At 41.3% G+C, this 25,450-nt stretch overlaps 1 protein-coding gene across 2 annotated transcripts in view; it reads left to right on the top strand.

The window, feature by feature from the left end:
- ITPR1 (inositol 1,4,5-trisphosphate receptor type 1) overlaps window positions 1-25,450 on the top strand; it is a 307,485-nt gene that overhangs the window by 110,670 nt on the left and 171,365 nt on the right. The window contains exons 5-14 of one of the 2 annotated variants that reach the window (XM_021695118.2): window positions 1,638-1,796; window positions 3,690-3,788; window positions 4,898-4,981; window positions 5,091-5,237; window positions 10,526-10,621; window positions 12,061-12,105; window positions 16,076-16,230; window positions 22,409-22,508; window positions 23,486-23,646; window positions 24,147-24,288. In XM_021695118.2, the coding sequence (XP_021550793.1) occupies window positions 1,638-1,796; window positions 3,690-3,788; window positions 4,898-4,981; window positions 5,091-5,237; window positions 10,526-10,621; window positions 12,061-12,105; window positions 16,076-16,230; window positions 22,409-22,508; window positions 23,486-23,646; window positions 24,147-24,288 (1,188 nt within the window). The remainder of the gene's footprint in view (window positions 1-1,637; window positions 1,797-3,689; window positions 3,789-4,897; window positions 4,982-5,090; window positions 5,238-10,525; window positions 10,622-12,060; window positions 12,106-16,075; window positions 16,231-22,408; window positions 22,509-23,485; window positions 23,647-24,146; window positions 24,289-25,450) is intronic. The other variant, XM_021695119.2, reaches the window with a different exon arrangement.

Here is a 25,450-nt window from a genome sequence, read left to right as displayed (position 1 = left end):
AGTTGCTGGATCATTTTGATAGAGACACAAAGGGTAATAGTGACCAACTTTTGAAGACCTGACCCATCTGGTTATCTTGCTTCATTATTTCCCTTTCTGAAAGATAGCACTTGCCATTTAAACTTGACTGGTTCCAAAGGAATTCCTTCCCATTGTTATTTGTGTTAGATAGAGAGCAGTGATAATCTAGATCATGGAAAAAGTAGAATTGCCACATTGGTAATAGCAACCCTTTATGTTTAAATGGGTTATTATGATTTGGCCTTTTGGGATAGTAAAGTAGCTTTCAAATCTGTTTGAAGATAGGTCCTTCCAGTCCCACTCCAAATTCCTTTCAAGTTCTGTCCAACTGAAAAAGGACACAAGGGGCCAGGTGGGCCCAGAGTTCAGTATCAGCTTTATTACTGGGCCAGACCAGTGCTTTCAAATGTGGTTAGATCAGAGAGTATGGCTTGAACTGAAGACGGAAGGTAGGTACAGGGGCTAAGACTGTAAACCCTTAAGTGTAGTCCAATTCAGATTTTGTGACTTAATGACTATGAGATTTTGGGCAAGAAATGTTCCCAGGCCTCAGTTTGCTCACTAGCAAAATGGGAATAATAATGATATTTGTTTCCTAGAATGATTGAGGGGTATCTGTCCCAGAGTAAGCTCTGAATACATTTTAGCTGATATTATTACTTCTTCGAAGCCTGGATCTTGGGATCCATCTCTACGTAATGTCAGTTTATAAACCAATTCAGTTCAGCACTTGGACAGGTGTGTGGAGGATCGGGGGCCACTCACCAGGATAACAATGAAGACTTAAGAGGGCATTGCCTTCCCCTTGTGTATAATGGCCTAGGGATGCCAGGGACTCACAAGTCAGACTCATGACTCTAACAACATTGATAGAAGAGTGTGGACCTCCTAGGAATGTTCTAGAAAGTGTATCTATTAACATGTGTAAAAGGGATATTGGCGGTTGGCAATGAAGTTCCATGCTGGTCTTAATATTTCTCCAGGATTTGAGCAATCTATAATCACCCTTCCATCTTCTCTTACAGCCTGTTAATTTGGGAAGCATTAATCAATGCTTCCTGCTATATACCTACTATGAGACAGGTTGTTTCCCATTTAGTTGTTTGGTTCTCCCAAGAATCAAGAATAAAGTGCTTAGCACTTGAAGGTGGAAATTTATAGTAGCCATGTTATTCCACATAAAATGACTACCCCTTATAGGGTCATCTCTTCAACTATTTCTTGTGCTCAGAAGTGCCTTTCTTAGCTCCATGTTAGGGTCAGGGATATTCAGATTGCTGTTCCTCAGCTCCTTTACATGGGATTAGGCTCCTACCTGTTAATAGATGGCAGAGTGCTGTTCCTTGCTGACGGTGTGCTTGACATGAACAGCATCCATCTTGTCCATGGCCATGTTGGGGGGGATAAAATAAAATATTTCTTCTTCCCTCTACTTCTCCCTTTGCTCTTTCTTATTTTCTAATTATTCCCTGCCTCAGGCACTTCGATGACTCTCTAACTTCACAATTAGCTCAGGGGTGGAAGGAATGTTTGATACATATTATGTGACTGAGAGAGACATCTTAGAGATTCAGAGAACTGCTGACACTCCCCTTATTCTCTCTGTGGGTTTTCAGCTCCTGCATTTGAAAAGTAATAAATACCTAACTGTGAATAAGAGGCTTCCAGCTCTGCTGGAGAAGAACGCCATGAGAGTGACTTTGGATGAGGCGGGAAATGAAGGGTCCTGGTTTTATATTCAGCCATTCTACAAGCTGCGCTCCATCGGAGACAGTGTAAGTGCAGACTCACAGCCTGGGGAGTGCCCCATGCCATGCCTCCAACCCTAACTGTATATAGAAGTCAACTGGGAGAATGTTATAGTTGGAACCAGAGGCTCATCCTGTATGAAGAGAAGGGAGTCACTATGGAAACCAATGTTTGGGAAACGGAAATTTGGAGAGAAGTGTGACCTAAATACAGTAGCTGTGTTTTTCCTACTGAGTTTCTGAAAAAATGGTATGAATAGCTCATTACCTCACTAACTTCACCATGAAAACAGCTATCATATATTAATATCCCGGGCAGTGTCCCTGTCATTCTAGATCATTAGTGGAATGGAAACGCCTCTCTATTTTGGAAATAAAGTTAGTAAAGAAGGAGAAGAGAAGAGAACTAGAGACAACAGGGAAGGAGAATGGATTTTAGGATTATTCTTCACTTGTTCCTTTATCAATAAGCCGACAGGCTCTCCATCCCATTTCAGTGACTGCAATTGGTCCTGAGTAGGCTTCTCTCCTCAGGGTCCCTAGGATATAAAGCCACTGAGATACTTGTCCGTGTGACTTAGAGCAGTTCTGATACTTGTCAGCTACATTAGTACGTCATTATGTGGGCATATACTTGACAACAAGTATGTTTAAATGCTATTAAGCCATTTTTCTGACCTTGTTAAGATTCGGAAATAGAAGTTTTTTTACTAAAACGAAATGTGTTCCTTAAACAGCTTGAAATCTTGTCAAAATGCTCAGCTAGCCTTAACCTCAAACTGAGTTTTGCCATTTTCAGTATTGTTATTTAAGTTTACAAGCTTTGGGCAGTGTAGTATTCATTTATATGCTGTATCCCAGAAGCAGGTAGAAGCAGACCATTCCTTCCCAGTTGGTATGCAGTAAATATTGATCCTCAACTGAAGAGAAGGCCAGGTCCAGTAAAGCTTAGTTTTCATCGTAAGTTTTGGATTTTTTTGAGGTACTTAATATATATTTATGAGGTACTCCAAGTGGAGTTAGGGAAAATTTAATTGTATATCCTTCCCAAACGTAACAAACTGAAAATAGATGGGTTTTACCTCTTAGGAAGCCATCATTTCTGTTCTCCTTCCTTCTGCCCTCATAATAAAAGAGCAAGGTGTTTTATCCTAAATTTCATTTTTGGGAAATCCTTGGCTTTCTTATTCTTTAAACTTACCTGTTCAGCTGTACCTTAGTTGAGAAGGTAAGATGGAGTTGAAAGGTTGGTTATCCTTTGTAGAATAGTGTTTTACAAACAAGTGTTGATCTATTTGTGGACTCAGATCAGTTTAGTGGCTTGTGACTACCATTTTAGAAAGTGGAGTAGAATAGATAGTATCAGGCTGTCCTAAACATAATGAGGATAAGTATTGTTTTAGGGAGGTAACTTCTGTTTTAGATAAATATAGATATGTATATCTACATATGTACACACACACACATATATATATATATACACACATGTATGTGCACATAAGTAGGAATGACTGGAATATAATAGAGATGTATTTCTTCCTGTGGTTTGTACCAAAAAAGTATGAAAGTCATTGCTTTAGATATAGAAGATTATAGTTTTATTTGTTTAAAAATAGACTTCCTTCAGGCATTGTTCTGCTTCTACTCCTAATACTCAGAGCTTACTTATAGATCTCTGTTAACATAGGAAAAGGGGGATATTGACAGTTGGCAGTGGTGTCCCATGCTGGTCTTAGCATTTCTCCAGGGATTGAACAGGGATCATGGGACATCACTGGCTGGCCGGTACTATGAAGGGTTTGGCTGTGCTGGCTGAGGATGTGCCATATCCAAGGGGGTGGTCTAAGGATGCCCACCTGCCCTCCACCAGGGACTTCTGACCTGTTTTGTGAAAAGCTCCGTTGGCCTCTTCCTTTCCAGGTGGTCATTGGTGACAAGGTTGTACTGAACCCCGTCAACGCTGGCCAGCCCCTTCATGCTAGCAGCCATCAGCTGGTGGATAACCCTGGCTGCAACGAGGTAAGGGAAACCTTGTGATGGCTTGTGGGCAGGCAGAGGCTGCAGGAGCAGGCCTTCTTGAGGCCAGAGCATGTGCATGCTGAAAGTGACCTTATTAGTGACTTGGGGCAGCATACCTGTTCTGCAGGTGAGTAACCAAGACCCAGGATCAGGGTTGCCATGTGGGGTTGGGTGAGGGCTGATAGCTACCCTAGGGCTCAGTCTACTAAGCCTCCTATAACTGGGAGATTGTTGCCAAATTTGTTAAGCCAGAGAAGGGCCTTTTCTACCAAATTTTTCTGGCCAGAGGAGCTCCTTTTTCCAGTTTGTTTCCCTTGGGAGAATGTCTTTGGCTGATTACTAAGATGAGTATACTACAGGCCATCAGCGGCCTAGCAACGGGGATATGTTGATTTTGGCAATATATCTCCTTGGCCTCAAATTTGGCAATTACAGGACCAAAGGGCAGTAACTTGACTGTGACATAAATATTTGTCTACAGGTTGGGGACACAAGCTCTGGAGTCAGATAGATGTGGAACGAAATCCCAAATCTTCCATCCCCTAGCTTCGCGTTTCTAGGCTAGTTACAGTACATCTCCTAATCTCCCTGTGCACTAGTTTTCCTGTCTGAAATAGGTGTGATGGTCCTGACTGTTTTTTTAGGGTGTTGCTGAGGACTAAACGTATTCGTGAATACTAGCGCTTAGCCCAGTGTCTGGCGTATACTTAGTGTACAAGCAGTAGCTTTTATTGAGCGTCACTAGCTCATTCACATTTTAGAGTGTATTCATGGGAGTCTTTGTACCTTTGTTTATCAGCCCTTGTTTTTACTGAACTTTTACTTTCTGGCTGCAGAACAGGAGACTTGGAGAAGAAAGGCTGGAAGTAAGGTTCCCTTAGTCATTTCGAGCATACATGGTGATGGGCACAAATGCACCCTTGATTACCAAACACATCTGCCAGGCCAGTTAAATTTGCGGTTCCTGTGAACTTATGGGTGTGAACTGGTAGGATTTTGGGGCGGAAGCCCAGCCCTGCTTCTTGGGCAGTGATGAGGAGTTTTGGGGGCTGGAAGACACAGTCATGGGGAGGGATGTGTGAAAAAAATAACTGTCATTTGTTTTCCAGGTCAATTCTGTCAACTGCAATACCAGCTGGAAAATCGTCCTTTTCATGAAATGGAGTGACAACAAAGATGACATACTGAAGGGGGTGAGTTTGCTACTTCTCAGGCTGGCAGCACTTGGCTCTACATGGGGCAGCAGCTAAGTCTTCTTGTAAAATTCATTGTCCTTAAACCCTCCATGTGCTGATGTTTTAGGGTGATGTGGTCAGGCTGTTCCATGCGGAGCAGGAAAAGTTCCTTACCTGCGACGAGCACAGGAAGAAACAGCATGTCTTCCTGAGAACTACCGGCCGGCAGTCAGCCACATCTGCCACGAGTTCAAAAGCCCTGTGGGAGGTGGAGGTAAGGGGCGGGGCTGGAGAAGGAGAGAGAAGGTTAGGGGGTTGACCTCTTTCCGAAAATGGGTCAGGATGACAGATGAACAAGCACATCATGCCGTATCCGAAGGATGCTGGGTGTGCTTGGGAAGCAAAATCATGTCCACTTGGGAAGCAAACTCACAGCTGAAGCTGGAAGTTTCTTACTCTCAGCCATCGAATTGTCTTTTCCTTCCATGTCTTCCTTTCCCTTGCTCATTTGTCTGTCCCAAGGATATGTAGTTGAGCACTTACTCAGTAGGATACATTGGTGACTCATGCCAGGGATAGGATAGAAAGAGACACACTCAGATCACTGGATGGCGAAGTGGCCAGAGACACTTTCCTCATGCTCGGGGGAGTGTGGGAGGGAGGGATGAGGGAGGGAGTTCAGGTCGGGTGAAGGAGGTGGCACCTGAGCTGGTCCGTACAGGATGACGTGTATTTCTGAAGGCAGAGATGTGTAGAGTTTAGGTCACCTCATGTCAGACAGTGGCATGGAATTGGGAATATGAAACAGCCTTGAGGGTAAGGCTCAGCATCCCAGTTTGGTGGGGAGCAGAGGATAGGCATGGAAGTGAAAGAGAAACTGGTTTTGGAGACCAGAGCCTGAAGGGCATCTGTCCAGGCTGTGAGGAGTTGGGATTTAAGTCATAGGCAGGGGAGGAGCTTGGAGAGGAGTTTTGAGCAGGGGAGTAATATAATCAGTGAGCTCCTTACGGGGATAAATGATTCTGCTGCTTGAAGAGATAAATGATTCGGCATGTCATTTACTGAGAGGAGGTGCAGAGAGACTAGAATCGTGGGATTCACAGACAGTGGCATGAGTGCTTGGTGACAGAGGTGGCGAGAGCCTGAGCTGCAGGGACTTGGCCTCTCCCCCGCAGCCCTTCTCTCTGTGTAACTGCAGCTCTTGGGGTACATGCATTTATCTGTCTTGGCTCGCCTCCTCTCTTCTTCCTCTCTTGCTTTAATAAGGTTTTACGTTTTTATTGAGGGATAGCAGACACAAAGTGCCCCGGTCAAAAGTATGTACCTTGATGAATTTTTATGTACACGTACAGTCACATAACCAGCACTCAGGTCGGGAAGTAGAAGACTAGCAGCACCTAGAAGGCTCCCTTGAGCTTCTTTCTAGCACTATCTTGTTTTTCCTCCTAGAGAAGTACTTCCATCTCCATGGTTAGGTATTCTCTGTTCTTGAACTTTGTATTAATGGAGTCAGACAGCATATAATCTTTTTTTGGTCTCCTTTTCTACCCAGCATAATTATTTTGAGATTCATTCATGTTGTTGCATGTGTCAATAGTTCATTCCTTTTTATTGGTGAGAAGTGTTTCACCATAAGGTGTTCCACAATTTGTCTGTTCACCTGTTGATGTGTATTTGAGTTGATCCCAACTTTTGGCTGTTACAACTAAAGCTTCTAAGGGCATTATAAATGTGTACAAGTCTCTTCATAGTCATGAACTTTCATTTCTCTTGGCTAAATCTAGAAATGGAATAGCTAGATCATATGGTGGGTGTATGTTGAAAAAAAACTACCGAACTATTTTCCAAAGTGCTCCTGTCATTTTATATTCCTGCCAGTAGGGTATGAGAGTTCTGGTTCTTCCACATCATCACCAGCACTTGGTATGGTTAGTCATTTTAATGCTAGCCATTATCATAGGTGTGTAATGAAATTTCCTAGTGCTTTTAATCTGCATTTCCCTGATGGCTAATGATTATTTGCCATCAGTGTATCATCTTCAGTGAAATGTCTGTTCCAATATTTTGCCCATTTTAAAAATTGTCTTACGTCTCTTAACATGGATGTTGTAATACTCAGGTTTATCTTGGCTGTTGTATAGAAAAATTTCTACAGTTTTCATGATGAAAGGACTCTACATAAAGTTTTCAATTTCTGCCTTCTCCTTATTCTTTTTCTCCTCTCCACGCCCATAGCACTTGTTGGGAGTTTTTTAGTTAGTGCCTACATAGAGACACTGTCAGTCCTGTTAGATTCTAAACCCATTGTGAGCTAGACCTTTGTCATTGTTCACTGATGTCACCACTGTACTCAGCACAGCATTTTATATGTTCAAAACAGTCTTTCAGAACCACTTTTCATGTGTGATTTGGATACTAGTGCCAAAAAAAAAAAAATTCTTAACTGAATTTAAACGAGTAAGTGGAAACTAAAGAAAAACTGAAAATACGGGAAGAAAGGAAGAAGTAAACCATCATTTCATTAACTTAATGTGCCCATTTCCATGGAGCTGTTTGTTCTGTGAGCAGGTTCTTTTTGCACAGTTGACATCACTTTACAAACATTTTTGCATCTTGCTTTAAAATGTTGTCATAAACCCCCCCACCAAAAAAAAAAGTCTGAACCCCGCAGAAGTCACTGTGGCTGACTTGAGTACATTTAAGGGCAGGTACCATGTCTTATTCACTTCTAAATTGATAGAAATGAATGAAAGGTCACAAGTTTGTGTGGAGGGTGTTTGAGGTCTGGATTTCTAAAACTTCAGGTACTTAACTCAGAAGTCCACTTCAGAGCATCTTCTCTGTCTCTTTTTTTCTTCTGAGAAGAAACAGCTGTCTAATTCTTACTCCCTAAAAAGTTGTTTTCTGCCGGTTTTTCCCTGCATATCCTCGGAAAACATTGAATGTCTCTTTTTTAATATTTTTCTTGCAGATTCTGGAATCATAAGTGCTCCTTTAAAATAAAAAAAGGAAGACAATACCATGTAGAGCATTTCTTGTACAGCAGGCCTGCTAGTGACCAATTCTCTTAGCTCTCATTTGAAAATGAGGAAATGTATTTCACCTTCATTTTAAAAATGTGGTTTTTTTTTTTTTTCCCCAATAATAGCTTCATTGAGATACAACTCCTACATTTAAAGTGTACAATTTAATGGTTTGACTTAGGTCTGTAGAGTTTGGCCACCATCACCACAATCAATTTTAGAACATTTTCATTACTCCAAGAGGAGCCCTGTATCCATACTGATCACACCTTGTTTCTCCTCAAACCACTCCCCTCCTGGCAATCACTGTTTCTTGTCTCTATAGAATTGTCTATGCTGGACGTTTCTTATAAATGATATACTACAATGTGATCCTTCGTATCTGACTTCTTTTACTTAGTTCACAGTGTTTTCAAAGTTCAACCATATTGCCACATGTATCAGTATTTCATTCCTTTTTATTGCCAAATAACATTCCATTGTATGGACATACCATATTTTGTTACTTGATGGCATTTGGATTGTTTCTACTTTTGGGCTCTTCTGAATAATGCTTCTGTGTACATTCACATACCAAGTTTTTGTGAGGACATAGGTTTTTCAGTTCTCTTAGGGGTGGAATTGTGGGTCCTATGGTAATGCTGTTTAACTTTTTGAAGAATTGCCAGATTGCACTAGGTGATACTCCCACCTGTGGTGTGTTAAGGTTCCAGTTTCTCCACATGGCCTTCATTTATGAAGGCTATTTTTGTTGGATACAGAATTCTAGGTAGACAGTTTTTTTCTTTATGTACTTAAAAGTTGTGTATCCATTGTCATCTTGTGTGCATTGTTTCTGATGTGAATTCAGTGGTCTCTTACCTTTGTTCTCTGTATAAAGTGCTCCCACCTCCCCCCCCCCCCCCCCCCTGGGCCCTTTTGGCTTTTTTTTTTTTTTTTTTTTTTTGTTTTTTTTTCTTTTTTTTTTTTTTAAAGGGGTTCCCCCCCCCCCCCCCCCCCCCCGCGGGCTGCTTTTAGGATTTTTCTTTTTATTTCTGGTTTACATTAATCTAATCATGATGTGCCTTGGTGGGTGGGTGTGTAGGTGTGTAGGTGTGTGTGTTTATCCTGGCTTTGAGTTCATTGAGTTTCTTGAATCTGTATATGTATTAAAATGGGAAAATTTGGATTCATTTTTTCTCAAATATTTTTCCTGCCCCCACCAACCCACACAGACATGCTGGATCATTTGATATTGTCTGACAGGTCACTGAGTTTTTGGGTCACATTTTCCTGATTCTTATCTGTCCAGTGCTTCATGATTATATGCTGAACATTGTGGTGCTACTTTGTGGAGTGTCTGTATTTTGTTGTCTTCCTTTAAAGAGTTTTGAGTTTTGTTTTGTTAGACAGTAAAGTTACTTGTGAATCAGTTTGAGGCTTTGGAGTCTTATTTTAAAGCTTTGCTAAATCAAGTGTGTTACAGTCTTTTTTCTTTTTTTAGGGCTGGATTGGCCCCATTACTAAGGTGTAACCATTTTGACATTTTTGCTGAATGCCCCAGGTATTCCATGGAATCTCTCAGAACACCACCCAGCCCCAACTGAGCAATGAGAACGTTGAGCTCACAGCTTTCCTGTCATTCTTCATTTGGCCTTGTGTGGTCTCAACTTACACATATGCAACTTGGTATTCAACCAAAAACTCAAGGAGGCCCCTGGGTAGATGTCTGGAGCTTTTTCTCTGGGTAGCTCTGTATTCTGCCCCAGCAAATTCCAGCCACTTCAGTCTCCCTAAATTCTGATGTATCTCCTCAACTCAGACCGGTGTCTTCTGCTTGGATTCTTCTTCCCAACACTACCATCCAGAGAGAACATTAAGGCAGAAAGCTGGAATATTCATGAAGATCACTTTGTTTCCCCTTTCTCAGAGATCACAATTGTGTACTGCCTGTTGTCCAACATCTGAACACAATTGTTTCCTGTATTTTATCCAGTTTTCTAATTGTCTATAGCAAGTTCATATATTTTGTGCAGTTTTTACTTGTTCATGGCACCAACTACCAGTGCCAGTTATACCGTCATGACCAGAAGCTGAAGTTATATGTATTTTTATGGTAAATTGGCCCAGGCTCTGTGAGTTTCAAGTTTCAGAGCCCCGGCTTATCTATGTTTCAGCACATGAGTACAAGTATAGAATGCTTTCACAGTGTCCTCTGAAATTTCTTTTTATTTGTCATGCCTTTTATGGATGAATTGTAGAATCTTAACTTCTACTTTATTATGATTAAAGCAAATAATCTGAAAAACATTCAGCTTTTTATTGGAATCATTTCGTATTAACTGGGAGACTATTTCTTCTTTGGAGAAACATAACACTTCCATATGTTTGACCTCTGACGTTACGTATGATACTTGCAATGGCTTTGTTTGAAGATACTCATTTTTTTTTTAGCTAGTAAATATCACTGCTGCACTATGACTTATGTGTGAAGTCTCAGTGTTGTCTTAATATGGGTTGACATTATTTCCACTCCTGTTAATCATTTCTCCTCTTGTAGGTGGTCCAACATGACCCGTGTCGGGGTGGAGCAGGATATTGGAACAGCCTCTTCCGTTTCAAGCATCTTGCTACAGGGCATTACTTAGCAGCAGAGGTAAGGAGCAGCCTCTGTGTCTTTTTCTTTCAAGGCTGAGACATTCCTTTTTCTTCATTTACCTGTGGCCATTGGGTAGTTAGATGCTCAGTCACCTTGCTTTTCCTTCTGCTTTTTGTTTCCTCCTGCCTCATTTCCCTGCTTATAGACAAGAAAAGGTAAAGATGATTAACACATTTTAGTACTTCATAGGGATTTTGATCAAGATATGGGGAGAAAACAAGTTAGAAAATAATACTGTCATTGGAATGTAATTTATAGCACGATGACTGTAGTTAATTATACTGTATATTTGGAAGTTGCTAAGAGAGTAAATTTAAAAAAACAAAGAAAAGAATGCTAATCTGGGATTTAGGATTATAGAAATTTTTTCTCTTGCATTTTGCTCTCCCCACATCTTATCTACCAGCCCTGATCCTAACATGAATGTCCAAGACTCAGCTGTAGTGAAACATGGTATATAAAGCTGGAAGCATTAGGACATGAAGAATTAGACAATTTTACAAGTATTCTGGTTCTCAGAGCACTAGTGGAATAGAGAGGGTCTTGTCTTTTACTTGCAAGATGCCAAAAATCAAGGAAATTAACTTTATCTTAAATGTCTGTAAAGGGTTTTTGAGGAAAGGCAAGACTCAGTATTGAAGGACAGGAGGAATTTACTTTTTAATTTTTCTGTTAAATTAAGGAGCCATCATACTGTGTGACAGATGCTGAGTTTTACTCTGATCTGCTAGAAGATGTACGATACACATTCATATCAGATTCTAGTCGTACATCAACAGATACCTCCCACTGTGGGATGGCTCAGAGGTTTTTCAGGGTGATGCATGGGTGCCAGTATTGCTTCTGCAGCTGACCCCAAAGAAAGCTGAATCTAAATGTGCTGAACCCCCTGGGATGCCTGATTCTTGTAAGAAGTGATGATTTCGAAATACTTAAGAACTGAAGGTCAAGACTAAGTTGACATTGAAAATGAAGCCCTAAGGAATTATGGACCCAGCTAACCAGCTGTGAGAAATGTTGATTATATGGTTTGCCAAAGATCAATGGTATTTGCATTATTTGTTATGTTCTGAAGCGAGTGTAAACTCTTGCTGGAGGCCACAAATTTTTTATTTCTGACTAAAACTAAGGATTATCAATGACTGAATACTGATCTTTTATTTATCTCAGGGTTGTAACTGTTGCTTTGCTAGTGAATTCATTGTGTTCTTCTGTCAACACTTGAGAGCCGTCTTTTGGTGACTGGTAGATCGTTCCGTGTGTGTTGTACTCATGTGATGTGTGTTGTTGTGGCATGCTGGTTTCATGAACAGAGGGAAGGGACAAGTTTTTAGTTGTTCAGAGATGTTTGCAGGCCCTGAAGTCTCCTGCAAGTGGGGCCGAGTCCTGGAGAAATCAATGGATGTTTTAATTTCCTAATGATTCTTTTTCATCAGGTAGACCCTGACTTTGAGGAAGAATGCCTGGAGTTTCAGCCCTCAGTAAGTATGAGCAAGAGCCTTCTTGTCTCCATCTGGTAGGGTGAGGCCAAATGATCTGGAATCCCCTTGAAGAAACTGCCATTTGTCATTGAGTGATGGGGAAGGGGACACCTTAGGATGACTTAAAAGAGGGTCTTGTTCTATGCTTCCCTTGAGGGCAGTCATATCTTCCTGTGTTCTGATTGGTCCAAGACTGTCAGATGATGCTCCTTCTGTGTGCTTCATCAAGGGGTCTCCGCCATTAAGTTGTAGAAGTTGATGGTATCTCTTGGAATGCCCTTAGGTTAGAGACAGAGATGGCCCCTTAAGAAGTCGGCCTTTTACAAATGAATATCTGATTGCTGTTGACCTCAATCTATGACTCACCCAGATTTTTTCAGGGAATGAGTGTGTGAGATGGATAGTGTCATTTAGATGATGGAGGTAACACCTGAAGCATGGTGCTCCTGACATCTGATTAGACACTTAATTGTCTAACCATCTGTCCTTGCTTTCTGCAAACTCAGAAATAAACTTTATAATGTGGTTTAGAATTTAATGCCAACAGGATCCTTCTTTAGAAGCCATATAACCAATTAATGCTGATTTGGAGGCACTCGAGGGTTGAACTGTCCACAACTATGGGTTAAAGAGAGCAGTGGTTGTGTTATATAGAAATGATGGCTATCAATAAAGCACTTCATTCTGGTCTAGGATTTTAAAAAATGCAAATAATTGCTACTCTGACATTGTGTGTTCATGTGATCATCTCTGGTGAATATGGTAGGTGGTATTGAGCTTATTTCTTTTTTGCCGGGGTGGGGTGGGAGGCGGTAAAATTTTGGAAGAACTTACAGGTTTTAAGGTGGATCCATAAATAAAGGGGTTTGGGGTGGACATAATACAGAATGCAGTTGTCTTTGGAAGGTCCAAATTCTGTGGGAAGGATGACCCTTGCAGTTATGTTTGGATAGAATGTTAGCTTCAGAAGGAAGGAAGAGGAGTGCTAGCCGAGGGCTTCACATCCTGAGTTCCCGGACTTGCTGCAGGAGTTCATGTCTTTTCCAATTCTGGAGGGAGCAGCTGAGGGTCCTGTTCCTTCCTTTCATCTTCCTCACCCTCACTTCCAGAGCTCATTTTGAAAGCTGCCCTTCCACATTGCCTGGAAGGTTGAGAGCACTGACCTAGCCCGACTTCTTGCCAATGTGCAGGGAAATCTTTGCCCAACATCGGTGTGCAGTGTTCATGTGGCCGGTCTCCAGAGGCTGGGACTAGCAGGGGCTCCATTTTTCATAAGGCAGTTCTTGTCCCTGCACCTTCTTGATTTTGAGAGAAAGAACTGCCTTTGTGGGACTTGCATCTAATGGTATTAGCATGGCCATCTGGGCTGTAACACAGAGGAAGTCTCCTCTCTGAGATGACTTGGAAGGAGTGCTGTAGCTTCTGCCAGTGAGAGCTGATGTCCATTTGAACCTTGAGCTCTGTGAGGAACGGGGCTGCTCTCCTGGCCTGTTGGTGGGCACGGGGAGGTCCAGCATTTGTAGTGCTGGAGGAAGAATGCAGTGATCCAAAGCAGGGCAGGGAAGTGAGGCAGAGCTGGGTCTAAATAGCAGACCCCCCTCTTGGATGAGCTGTGTGACTGAAGGAGCTACGTTCCCCTCTCTGGCCCTCACTTCCCTCCTCTGTGAAAGTGGCGGATATGCTTGTCGTAAGGACCAGCTGAGGTGTGGTGCCTAAGGTGTGGCCCATAGTAAGTGCTCAGTAAGTAGCATTTGTGTAAGTTGCACAAGATCAGTAGCATTTTTTAGTGCCTTTACATGCATGAGTTCATCTGGGCTGCACAGCAGTGCAGTGAAAGGAGTTAGGGGAGACTGTATGATGTTTGTAGGACCAATGAGGAACCAGAGCGTGGTCCTAACTCGTCACATGTCTCCGTTCTCTCAGAGTTCAGTCATCTTTCTACTTTCTCATGTTTCTCCATGCCACGGTGGTGCAATATGCCAGCAGGCTTGGGTGCAGATCCAGACTGCATTGCTCTGGCTGCTTTGGATGTTGCTTGGGTGGCAGTCTTCATATGGAGGAGGGGTTGGGGGGCTCACCCTGCACCAACGAGGCCAATGGCCCAGCTCCTGCCTCTCTGGGGAAGTTGTTAGCCTTGGGAGAGTCCTGCACCCCTCACCCTCTTGTGGGCCGGGAAACTTGAGCAGAAAAGCTGGAGTTGGGAAAGTTTGGGAGAGGAAACTTTGTTCTGCTCGTGGGTCACGTATGTTCCCGAGGCTGGCATCCAGTGCTTGTAGCAACCTTTGCCTGGAATCTTACTTAGCTTGGTGAGCTCGTCCTTCTCAATTTAGCAGCCCCATGAGCCACATGCTTGACACCAGAGGGAGAGAAAGGACAACCCCGGCTGGCTCTCGTCTTGCAGCCTTTTGTACTTGCACCTTTCCTCCCACTAGGTGGCAAACGCCGACTGCACACAAAGAACGCGAAGATGCTGTCGCTCAGTCACAGGTCCAGATACAGGCACTCTGCAATTTTAATTTTTCTTCAGTGTTCCGGCAGGTCTGAAATTGAACTGCCAGCCTGTATAGCTGAGCTGTGTGTCTCAAGCCAGAATCAGGTCAGGGTTTATTTTGAAAGTGGTGTGTGGAAGACTTTGCAGGTCAGAGTAGTTAGAAGAGGACTGAGCTTTTTCTTGAACTGAGGTACTTGGTGCTCTCCCCTTGATTCATACTTGAGGGTAGATCGAACGGTGAGTTGTGGGTTTGTTTAGGTAGTGCTACAAAGTATGAGAGGAGAGGACATAGGGAGGAAGACACAGAGCTTAAAAGAAGCATTTGTATTTTCTTTCCTTCTCTCCCTCCCCTCCTTCATTCCTCCCTCCCATCTCTCTCTCCATCCCCCTCTCCGCCCTTCCCCCCACTCCCTTCTTCCTTTTCTCAGACAGAAGTTGGGGCTGCCGATGATCTCTTAGAGCAGACTATTGCCTGCGATCTTAGATGTCAGGCCCTGGAAATAAATTCTCTCATGCTCTCTCCTTTGCCTGTTGAACTTGATTTCATTTTATCCATTCCCCATTTGGAAAGGAGTCAGTGCCTCAGCCCAGGCAAGGCAAGTTAGTGACAAAGAAAACGTGATTTTCCCAGTAGATGCAAGTGGATGTTGTCTTCTTGCAAGGACGTTAAAAATTAAAAATAATCCCACGTAGAGTCACAGCGCTGGGAGACACCTTGCAAAACCTGTGAGAGGACATGACAGTCTAAGCATGCTGCTTAAATCCGCTCAGGCAGATGGGCTCTGGAGCCGAGAATGTGTTTTTATAGTTTCTCAGGAAAGCTTTCGTCATTGTTCATTAGTCTTAACTGTCAGAGATTTTCTTCAGCCTCCGCCAAATCCCTTACATAGCAAGAGAGGCCCCTTTTCCCCTGTATTGTCATCGGCAGCACTCCTTGATTAATTATGAATGTTTTTTTCAGGGCTAGTCTGACTTCTCAAATATTTTTCTTGGCCACACTGGGATCTCCGCTTACGAACACTTGGATTCAGACTTATTTTATTTTACTTTTTCTCCTGGGAAGTAGATGTATCATATTATTGCTAGATCATTTAACCGTAGATTAACACAATGACCCATAACCAAATCCACAGGATGAGTTTTCTCAAAGAGCTTCTTTTCTCTTCCAACTACTGCAGACGGATGTAGCCATACGGACTTCTTCATCACCTATATAGCACTCTTTCCATGGACATCTGTTACTGTAACCCTGCATTGTTTAAACATTTTTATTGCAACACAAGGAGGTAGAGTGTAAATATTCTTGGCGTGGGTGGCCGACTGTCATCTTTCATGACTGCTCTGAAACTGTGGTTCTTTTCCTGCCAACTGCTGATGTTCGCTATTGTTTCTTCCCTGTTCCTGTGGACTGTGCAGTGATTGTAGTGAGGGGAGGGTCTGACGTGCAAAATCCATGACTTGATGACTTTTCCTCCTCAGGTGGACCCTGATCAGGACGCCTCTCGAAGCAGGTTGCGAAATGCCCAAGAAAAGATGGTGTACTCCCTGGTCTCTGTGCCTGAAGGCAATGACATCTCCTCCATTTTTGAACTAGACCCCACCACTCTCCGTGGAGGTGATAGCCTTGTTCCAAGGTATGATTCTAAAATGGCTTATCCCGAGTGAGTCAGAGCTGGTGTATGTGGCCTGGCTGGGCTTCTTGGAATCCAAATCATACTGCCTTTTTTGAAGCATTTGTAAAGGATTTGTTCTGGTTGCCCATTGGAATGTTGGCTGGTTTTTTTATGGCTCATTAATTACAAGTTCTCAGGAGTTGGATAAGAAGTAAACAAGTCAAACTGTAAGTTCAAGTAGCTCCATATTTCTAGTTTCCTCTACTCATGTCCTCACTGCCAAACTTGAGAGGTCTCCTAGTCAACTGAATAAACAGTTGTAAAGAAATTCTGGAAAATGGAATATTTGTAGTTCACTGAGTATGTAGTAGAGTATTGAGAAGTCAGACCAGTGTTCTTTGGTTATTTTGTTAAATTTGACTCTCAGTTTGGTTGCATAAGAATGCATTTTGGTGGAAGGAATAACTGGACTCTAAGGGGGATGAAAACTCATGCTTAACACCAAAATCAGCAGCAATATTATTAATAATGGCTTACATTTATTGAGTGCTGACTACATGCCATGTTCAATGCTAAGTACTTTTATTTGTGTTACGTAATTTCATCTTCACAACCCCCCCCCTCCCCGCCCCGTGAGCTAGGTATTACTATTTGCCCCTTCTTCTATTTTTTTTTTTTAAAGATTTTATTTATTTATTCATGAGAGACAGAGGGAGAGAGAGAGAGGCAGAGGCAGAGGGAGAAGCAGACTCCCCGCTGAGCAGGGAGCCCGATGCGGGACTCGATCCCAGGACCCTGGGATCGTGACCTGAGCCGAAGGCAGACGCTTAACCGACTGAGCCACCCAGGCGTCCCTATTTGCCCCTTCTTCTAGATAAAGACACTGAAGCTCAGAGAGTTCAAGCAACTCATCACACGTCAGCCAATCCCTTTTGCAGAGCCAAAAGTCTTAAATGTTGAAGACAGACAGGGTTGTTGGGGGCAGTTCTCATTGGCATCTGTAGGATTTACACATGGCCTGTCTCCCTGAGTATCACTTTATGTTTTGTTGTTCATGTATGTCCTTGCCCTTTCCCGGTTTAACCTGTCGGTGAGATTGGTAAGTGCGGTGTGGGTGCCATCAGCAGAAGAGAAGCTTCTCTCGTGCTGTTGGAGTGATGAACGGAGGACAGTGTCCATGTAGAAGAGGTTTTACGTTGCAGGGAGGCCTTCCATTGCCATCCAGTTAAAGGGTTACTTGGTTCTTAAACTCTGCTGGGTTGTTAATTCCTTGAGAATGTGGGGAGAGCTAGACATGTTTCTCTAGAAAATTTCAAGTATGTGCACAGCGTTGCATTCTCCAGGGTTGGAACTCCTGATTTAGACTGCTTTTTTTTTTAAATAACAGATTTGTTAAGATCTAAGTCCTATGCCATGCAATTCACCTAAGTGCTCAATTCAGTGGTTTTTAGGGGATGAGCAGAGTTGGGCAGCTATCATCACAGTTTTAGAACATTTTTCCCCAAAAAGAACACCATACCCTTTCTCCATCACTCTCATTTCCCCGTGTTCCATCTCTAGCCTTAGACTCACCTGTGTCCTGTCTTTAGTGATCTGCCTGTTCTGGACATTTTGTATAAATGTAACATGTGGTCCTTTGTGACTGGCTCATTTCACTTAGTATTTTTAAGACTCATCCATGTTGTAGCATGTATTAGTATTTTATTTTATCACTAAATAATATTCCATTATGTGGTTATACCACGTTGTATTTATCTTGGCGTGGGTGGCCGACTATCATCTTTCATGACTGCTCTGAAACTGTGGTTCTTTTCCTGCCAACTGCTGATGTTCGCTATTGTTTCTTCCCTGTTCCTGTGGACTGTGCAGTGATTGTAGTGAGGGGAGGGTCTGACGTGCAAAATCCATGACTTGATGACTTTTCCTCCTCAGGTGGACCCTGATCAGGACGCCTCTCGAAGCAGGTTGCGAAATGCCCAAGAAAAGATGGTGTACTCCCTGGTTTTTCATATACTCCCTTATTTTTTCATATTTTATTTTTCTAAAAAAAGGGTTAATACCCATTCTTTTTAAAAAATATTATTTGTTTATTTATTTAAAGTAATCTCTGTGCCCAACATGGGGCTCGAACTCATGATCCTGGGATCAAGAATTGCTTGCTCTGCTGACTGAGCCAGCCAGGCGCCCCATATTTATCTACTTATTACCTGATGGCCGTTTGGGTTGTTTGCCCTTTTTGGCTAATATGCAGCTGTGAACATTTGTGTACACAGTTTTCATTGTCTTGGGTATATATCTAGGAGTGGAATGCTATGTCATATGGTAACTGTCTAACCTTTTGAGGAACTGCTAGACTGTTTCTCAACATGGATGCACCATTTTACATTTCTACCATGTGTGTGTGAGGGTTCCAATTTCTCCACATTCTCTCTCTCCAGTACTTGTTACTGTCTTTTTATATGAGCCATCCTGGTAGGTGTGAAGTGGCACCTCATTGTGGTTTTGATTTGCGTTTCTGCGAGGCCTGATAATGTTCATCATCTTTTCATGTGCTTTTTGGCCACTTGTGTATCATCTTAGGAGAACTTTTCCCATTTAAAAAATTGAGTTGTCTTTTTATTATTGAATTTTAAGTGTTCTTTATTCTAGATATAAACCCCTTACCAGATATATGATGTGCAAGAATTTTCTCCCATTCTCTAGGTTGTCTTTTCACTTTCTGGATGGTGTCTTTTGAAGTAGAAAAGTTTTTAATTTTGTTGAAGTCCAATTTATCTATTTTTTCTTTGATTGCTTAAGCTTTTGCCCATTCCAAGGTCACAAACAATTATGTTGATGTTTTCTTCTAAGAGTTTTATAGTTTTTGCTCTTTACTCTTAGGGCTTTGATCCATTTTGAGATCCCTTTAAAATATGGTTTGTAGTATGGGACATTGCTTTTTATGTTTTTTAAGATTTTATTTAGAGTGTGTGAGTACAGGGGGAAGGGCAGAGGCAAAGGGAGAGAGAGAATCCCAGGTGGACTCCACACTGAGCGCAGAGCCCAATGCTGGGCTCAATTTCATGACCCTGAGCTGGAGTCAAGAGTCAGATGCTCAACCGACTGAGACACCCAGGTGCCCCAGTAGATAGCTTTTTAAAAACTTCCTTTCTCATTGACTTGTTAACTAGATAAGTACAGGTATGTAGAACCCAATTGCACTTTTGTTTAAGTAATTTTCCATTTGTCTTGTCCTCTGTTCTGGTAGTTATTTAATGAATTTGGTTAGGTCCCAGGAGACAAGGGAATGGCATTTATATTACATGCTAAATATTTTAGTTTGCGAGGGCTAGCAAAGAACAGGACCCTGTGATTTGAAATATCACATTGTTTTATTAGAAGGTGCTTTGTGGCATTCCCTTGGCAAGGGGAGTAAGGTGCTAGTTGGCCATATTCCACAATGGGTTGGAAATCCACATGATCCTGTAGGAAGGGGGAAGTTGAGTCCAAGCTTTTAGGTCAGATGGCCAAGCAGCTTTGGCTGGTTAGAGACCCTGCTTCTATATCCACTTCGATTCATCTCTGTTTCTCTTTTGGAAAACTCTTGGTGGACAGTTGTCCATAGGTAGATGGATTCTAAACTCTTAAACAAGGGAAGTCTGTATTCACCATGGAAAAAGTGTCCAGTATGGTCTGCCAGTGTTAGTTACCAGTTATATTGGACTTTAAAAATTTTTATCCATTCTTGCCTTTGACCAGCAACCCAAGAGACAGAATTGAATGGCCTTCTTATTCATTGGTCCTGTGGAAGGATAAAAAACCTTAGGGGTAGTATACTCATTCCCCTGAATCTTAAAGTTGTGCTAAATATTGCTTGTTTGAAGATCAGGAAGTCTGAAAGTAGATAAATGAATGTCTCTGAAATGGTATCAGCAAAAGAATTTTTGTGATAGTTACTGTTTAAAAGAATCTTTCCAAGCGAAAATGAAAAGGATAATGGCAAATCCTGGATATACTAAACAAGATAATAAAATTGCAATATATGTAAAATAGAGGAATTAAATGAACATTGGGAGAGCATCCAACTTTGTGGCTGTTTTGTAACTGTCCTGATCTCATGGCTTTTAAGTTAAGGATTGGGAATGGGACTTGGGATGAATTGATAGAATCACTTTTGTGTCTTAAATATAATTTGACCTAGAACTTTATAGAATGTAATCATCCAATTAAAAGCTAAGCTCCAAGCTTTGGTTATACTTTGAAATTAAGAAAATGAGTCCAAGTCACTCAGAAGAAAAAGAATTACAAATCTCTGTCAGATTTCTTGGTCATGTTGTTTCACATGTATTCATTCTATTTTACGTAAATATCAGTATGTTTGCCCTTACTTACAATGTTCAGGACAGTTGGAATGAGGGAAAGCAGAAGGCAGAGAGGATGTACTGAAGATAGGTGTCTGGTTTGATGCTCTCCCCACCCTCACCTCTTTTCCATGTCTATACCATTGCTCTAAATTCCATTTAACACAAACGACGTCCCTAACACAAGGGACCCCTTGTCTGCCCCAGGTCCAACAATGTTCAAAGTTCTAACTCAAGTTTTCTGTAACAAAAAACTTCCATGACTTTCTGAAGCCTCATTGATCTCCTCTTCTAAAGGTCCTTCAGTACTTACCTTGACTGTCCCCCAACTTAATGCTTTTTAATGTGCATTTCCCATTACTTACTATTGCTTGGTGTTCATTGATCTTGTCTCATTAATGTGGTAGATTCTTGATGCAAGAATTATGCCATTATTTCTACTACTTCCTTAAAGCAAATTGAAAAACATTGTAAAATTATCCATGTTCACTGTAAAAAAACAACAAAAGTGTGTTAACATCACAGAGAGCAAAAAAGCAAATAAAAATTACATAAAATTTAACTATTGAGAGATAGCCACTGTTAACATTATGGTTTATGTAGTTTTAGACAGGTCTCTGGACACACAGATAACATGTATATAATTTATCATAAATAGAATTATAAGCTATTTTTAACATTTTTTCCCTGAGTATGTTCTGTACATATTTCCAAGTATATATGGGTTATAATCACTTTAAATGTTTAGTATTCTAGTGTATGTACTACAATTAACTAGTCCATTATTGAGACATTGGATTGTTTACAGCTCTTGTAGATAATGCTTTGTTGAATGTCTCTATGCCCCAGTTTGTACTTGGGCTGTCATTTTAAGTGAAAAATCTAAAAATGGGATTGCTAGGTGAAAAGGTAGATACATTTTACTTGTTTTATAAAGTGCCAGACTCCCTTGCAGAGTTTCACCTGTTTACACTCTTACCAGGAGTGTGAGGAGAGGTGATTTCCCTAAGCTCTTGTAAATACTGGGTTATGTCAGTCTCTAAGATCTTTGGAATATGGTAGAGTAAAATGATACATAGTTTTAATTTATATAAATTGTACTAAGGAGATTGAATGTGTACTTCCAAGTTTATTGGCCATTTATATTGCTTTATTAAATTACTGGCTTATGTCCTAGTCTCATTTTCATTTCCAGTATTCATGTTCTTACTGATTTTAAAGATCTCTTTATAAATGCAGATTAATAACCTTTTTACGCTATGTGGTATTCTTTCATTTTCCCAGGTTGTCCTTTTCCTTTCAGCTTTGTTCCTGATGGGTTTTTTTGTTTGTTTTTGTTTTTTTTTTGCTTTACAGAAGCTATAAAATTTAAACTGTATTATAAGATGTATCCATCTTTGACTTTTAAAATTTATGGACTTCCTACCATAAGATTATTAAATATTAACTCATATTTTATCGTAGTAATTTTATTTTTTGCATTTTTGATCCATATGAACATTTCATGTGTTGCTTTATCACCTCTCATGGCATGCATTAATATATACTCAGGAAATATTTGCTGTTGCTTTGTCTCCTCAGTTTGTTCTGAGATACTCATTCGTAGGAGTGATCTTATATTTAGAAATACAGCATATCCCAGTGTTAGAATCCTGATGAATGATTTCTTATTGTAAATACACTAGAATATATCTCAGTGTGCAGCCATTTGCTTCTCAGTCTATATTGTGTGTATTGTGTATGTAGCAAAACACCATTTTAGTATCCCTTTTTTTTTTTTGATAGAATGTATCCTAGGCCAGTGGCTGTAGAAAACCTAAAAATTCCTGTCCCTCAAGTCCTTTTTCTCCCCCTGTCAGAAACTCCTATGTCCGGCTCAGACACCTCTGCACTAATACGTGGGTTCACAGCACAAATATCCCCATCGACAAGGAGGAAGAAAAGCCTGTGATGCTGAAAGTGAGTTCTGGAACTTGGCTGCCTCCCTTGGTCTTGTGTTCCCTAATGAAAGGGCTCCTTGGAGAACAGATGGGGGCGTGGGGGCTGCGTTTTGTTGGCTTGGCCAGTGTGTGGTCATGGACAAACTTGAATGCAGTGAAAGAATTCTCTCCAAGGAACCTGGCTAAAGCAAGCCCAAGCTTTTTGAAATAACCAGAACTTTTTTATTCCATGGCTTTTGCCCTAAGAGTTGAGCAATTGTCTGGATTTCACCTCTGTCTGAAGGATGATTTTGGCTGGGGGAATGTTTGCTTATGCCTTGAGGCACATCAGATACCTAGTCAGTTTTCCCCAATCTTTATTATTTCTTTATCTCTCTGTGTATTTAAATATACTTTTATTTTTTGAAAGTTCTCTCAGCCCCTTTAATTTCTCTCCCTGAACCCCCTTCTCCTTCACTACCTTCTTTAGGGTCATAGAGCATAAATTCACAAACATAGGGATTTTGTTTTTAAAAAGTGAAATGATGCTCTCACATTTTTTTTTTTTAGTGATGGGGGAGGTCACTGGAATTTTTTTCTTCTATTTTTATGAACATTTTCAGGTATATAGAAAAACTGAAGGAATGGGACATTGTCTACCCTTATACTCTGAGTCAATAATTACCACTTTGCTCATTTGCTTTTTCCTTATGTATTTATAAGCATGTTTTTAAGTTACAACAGTCTTAACATGCTACCTTTAACAAATGAAGGTATAAAATGATACCACAGCCCATTTTCTGCCTCACACTTCCCCACCGTGAGAATCTCCAGAGGTAACAACTGTTAATGATTTGGGGTACTTCCTTCCAGATGTTTTTCTATGTCTAGTTAATTTGAACTGCAAGATAGCTTTAGCTCTCTGGATAGCCCAGTGTCGCGTACATATAGTGTTTGATTAATGTGTCGCTCTCTCAGTCCAAGAGACAGTTCCATAAAGACCATTCTGCTTTTCAGATCGGCACCTCCCCCGTGAAAGAGGATAAGGAAGCATTTGCCATAGTTCCAGTTTCCCCTGCTGAGGTTCGGGACCTGGATTTTGCCAATGATGCCAGCAAGGTGCTGGGCTCCATAGCTGGGAAGCTGGAGAAGGGCACCATCACCCAGAATGAAAGAAGGTGAGGGCTTCCCACAAGAACCAGACACATCCTCAGCCACTGTGGATTTTTTAAATCTCTTGCTTGCAGAAAGAGAAAACGCCAACTCTGAACAGCCTTGTATGAGAGGAGCAGGCCTTAGCATTTATACGTGGCTTCAACCTGTGGTTTTCAGAAACCACATTCACTTCTTTGAAAGTCTCTGAAGTTGAAAAGATTGGTCTTTTTCTTTGTCTCCAATTTGGCTTCTGGAACTACCTCACTAAATGTTAGGAGCCAGTGTTACTCTGAAATAAAATTTGATGGCTCCTATCTTGTGAAGGTGGTTATCCTTTTGTGGACAATAATGTGTTGTGTGTATTTTACACTTTTTGGTAATTGGTTGTCACTTTCAGGGAAATTCGGAAGAATGGATCTGCTTGTGTTTAACTGGCTCATTAGGCCCGAGTCGCCCAAGCTGAAGCTTCCAACCTATTGGACGTTGAACATTTCCCATCTCTAATAGCTTCTTTCCCCCTAAGGTCTGTAACCAAGCTGCTGGAAGACTTGGTTTACTTTGTCACTGGTGGCACTAACTCTGGTCAAGATGTACTTGAAGTGGTCTTCTCCAAGCCCAACAGAGAACGGCAGAAGCTGATGAGAGAACAGAACATTCTCAAGCAGGTCTGTGAGATGCGACGTACTGGGATCTTTGTAAGACATCAGTGGGATCCCTGCTCTTACACAGGGACATGGATGTTTCCCACCTGGAACGCTTGATCAACTGACTTTTGGAAAAAACAGACTTGATTTTGTAGAGCAGTTTTGAGTTCATAGCAATAGCGAGTGGAAGGCACAGAGTTTACATATACCTCCTGCCCAGACACATGCATAGCCTTACCTATCATTAACATGTGCCACTGCAGTGGTCCATCTCTTACAGTTGCTGAACCTGCATTGACACATCATAATCCCCCCAAATCTGTAGTTTACGTTAGGATTCGCTCTTGGTGTTATACATTCACTCTTTGGGTTTAGGCAAATGTATAATGACATATCTATCATTATAATATCATGCAGAGTATTTTCACTGTCCTAAAAATCCTCCATACTCTGTCTATTCATTCCTCCCTCCCCTTACCCCCTGGCAACCACTGTCCTTTTATTGTCTCCATCATTTAGCCTTTTCCAGAATGTCCTATAGTGCGAATCATACAGTATGTAGCCTTTCCAGATTGTCTTCTTTCACTTAGTAATATGCATCTAAGATTCCTCTGTGTCTTTTCATGGCTTCTTAGCTCAGTTCAGTTGAAAACACACTTGTTGAATATCAATGTGTGAGCATTCACATGTTAGGAAATCCAAGAAGAGTTCACTTGACAACTTTATTTTCATCAAAAATAACAGCAAGTGCTGTGTGTCCTTAAGGTTATTTCATATGTTTGGGAGATTTGGAGTATTTGATAAATAGGGAACTCTATAAACCACCACAAAATCTTACCATAAAGGATGAGTAAGTGGCTTATAGATCATGTATAGATGGTATTATTTGGCATAAATTTAAAAAAACTGGTGTAAAGACAAATTACAGGGGGGTAGGTGACAAGGGTAGATGAAGTGCACAGAAATGCATACCATATAGTTCTGGAAAGCTATACATTGGCTATATGCTTGGCTTAGAAATTCCTGGCCACTAAACCCCAAAGAAAAACATATTAGTTATTAGTATTACAGTTCTCCATAGGAACTTGGGATTTGAGAATCTTTTCTCCTGTCAGTTGATGATAGACAAAATTTATTAACACTCCATCATGTTTCAGCAAGGATTTCCCGTCCAAGAATAAAT

This window comes from Neomonachus schauinslandi, chromosome 1 (assembly GCF_002201575.2).
Source record: "Neomonachus schauinslandi chromosome 1, ASM220157v2, whole genome shotgun sequence".
Classification (NCBI taxonomy): Eukaryota; Metazoa; Chordata; class Mammalia; order Carnivora; family Phocidae; genus Neomonachus; species Neomonachus schauinslandi.
This window is presented reverse-complemented; position numbering and strand designations above follow the sequence as displayed.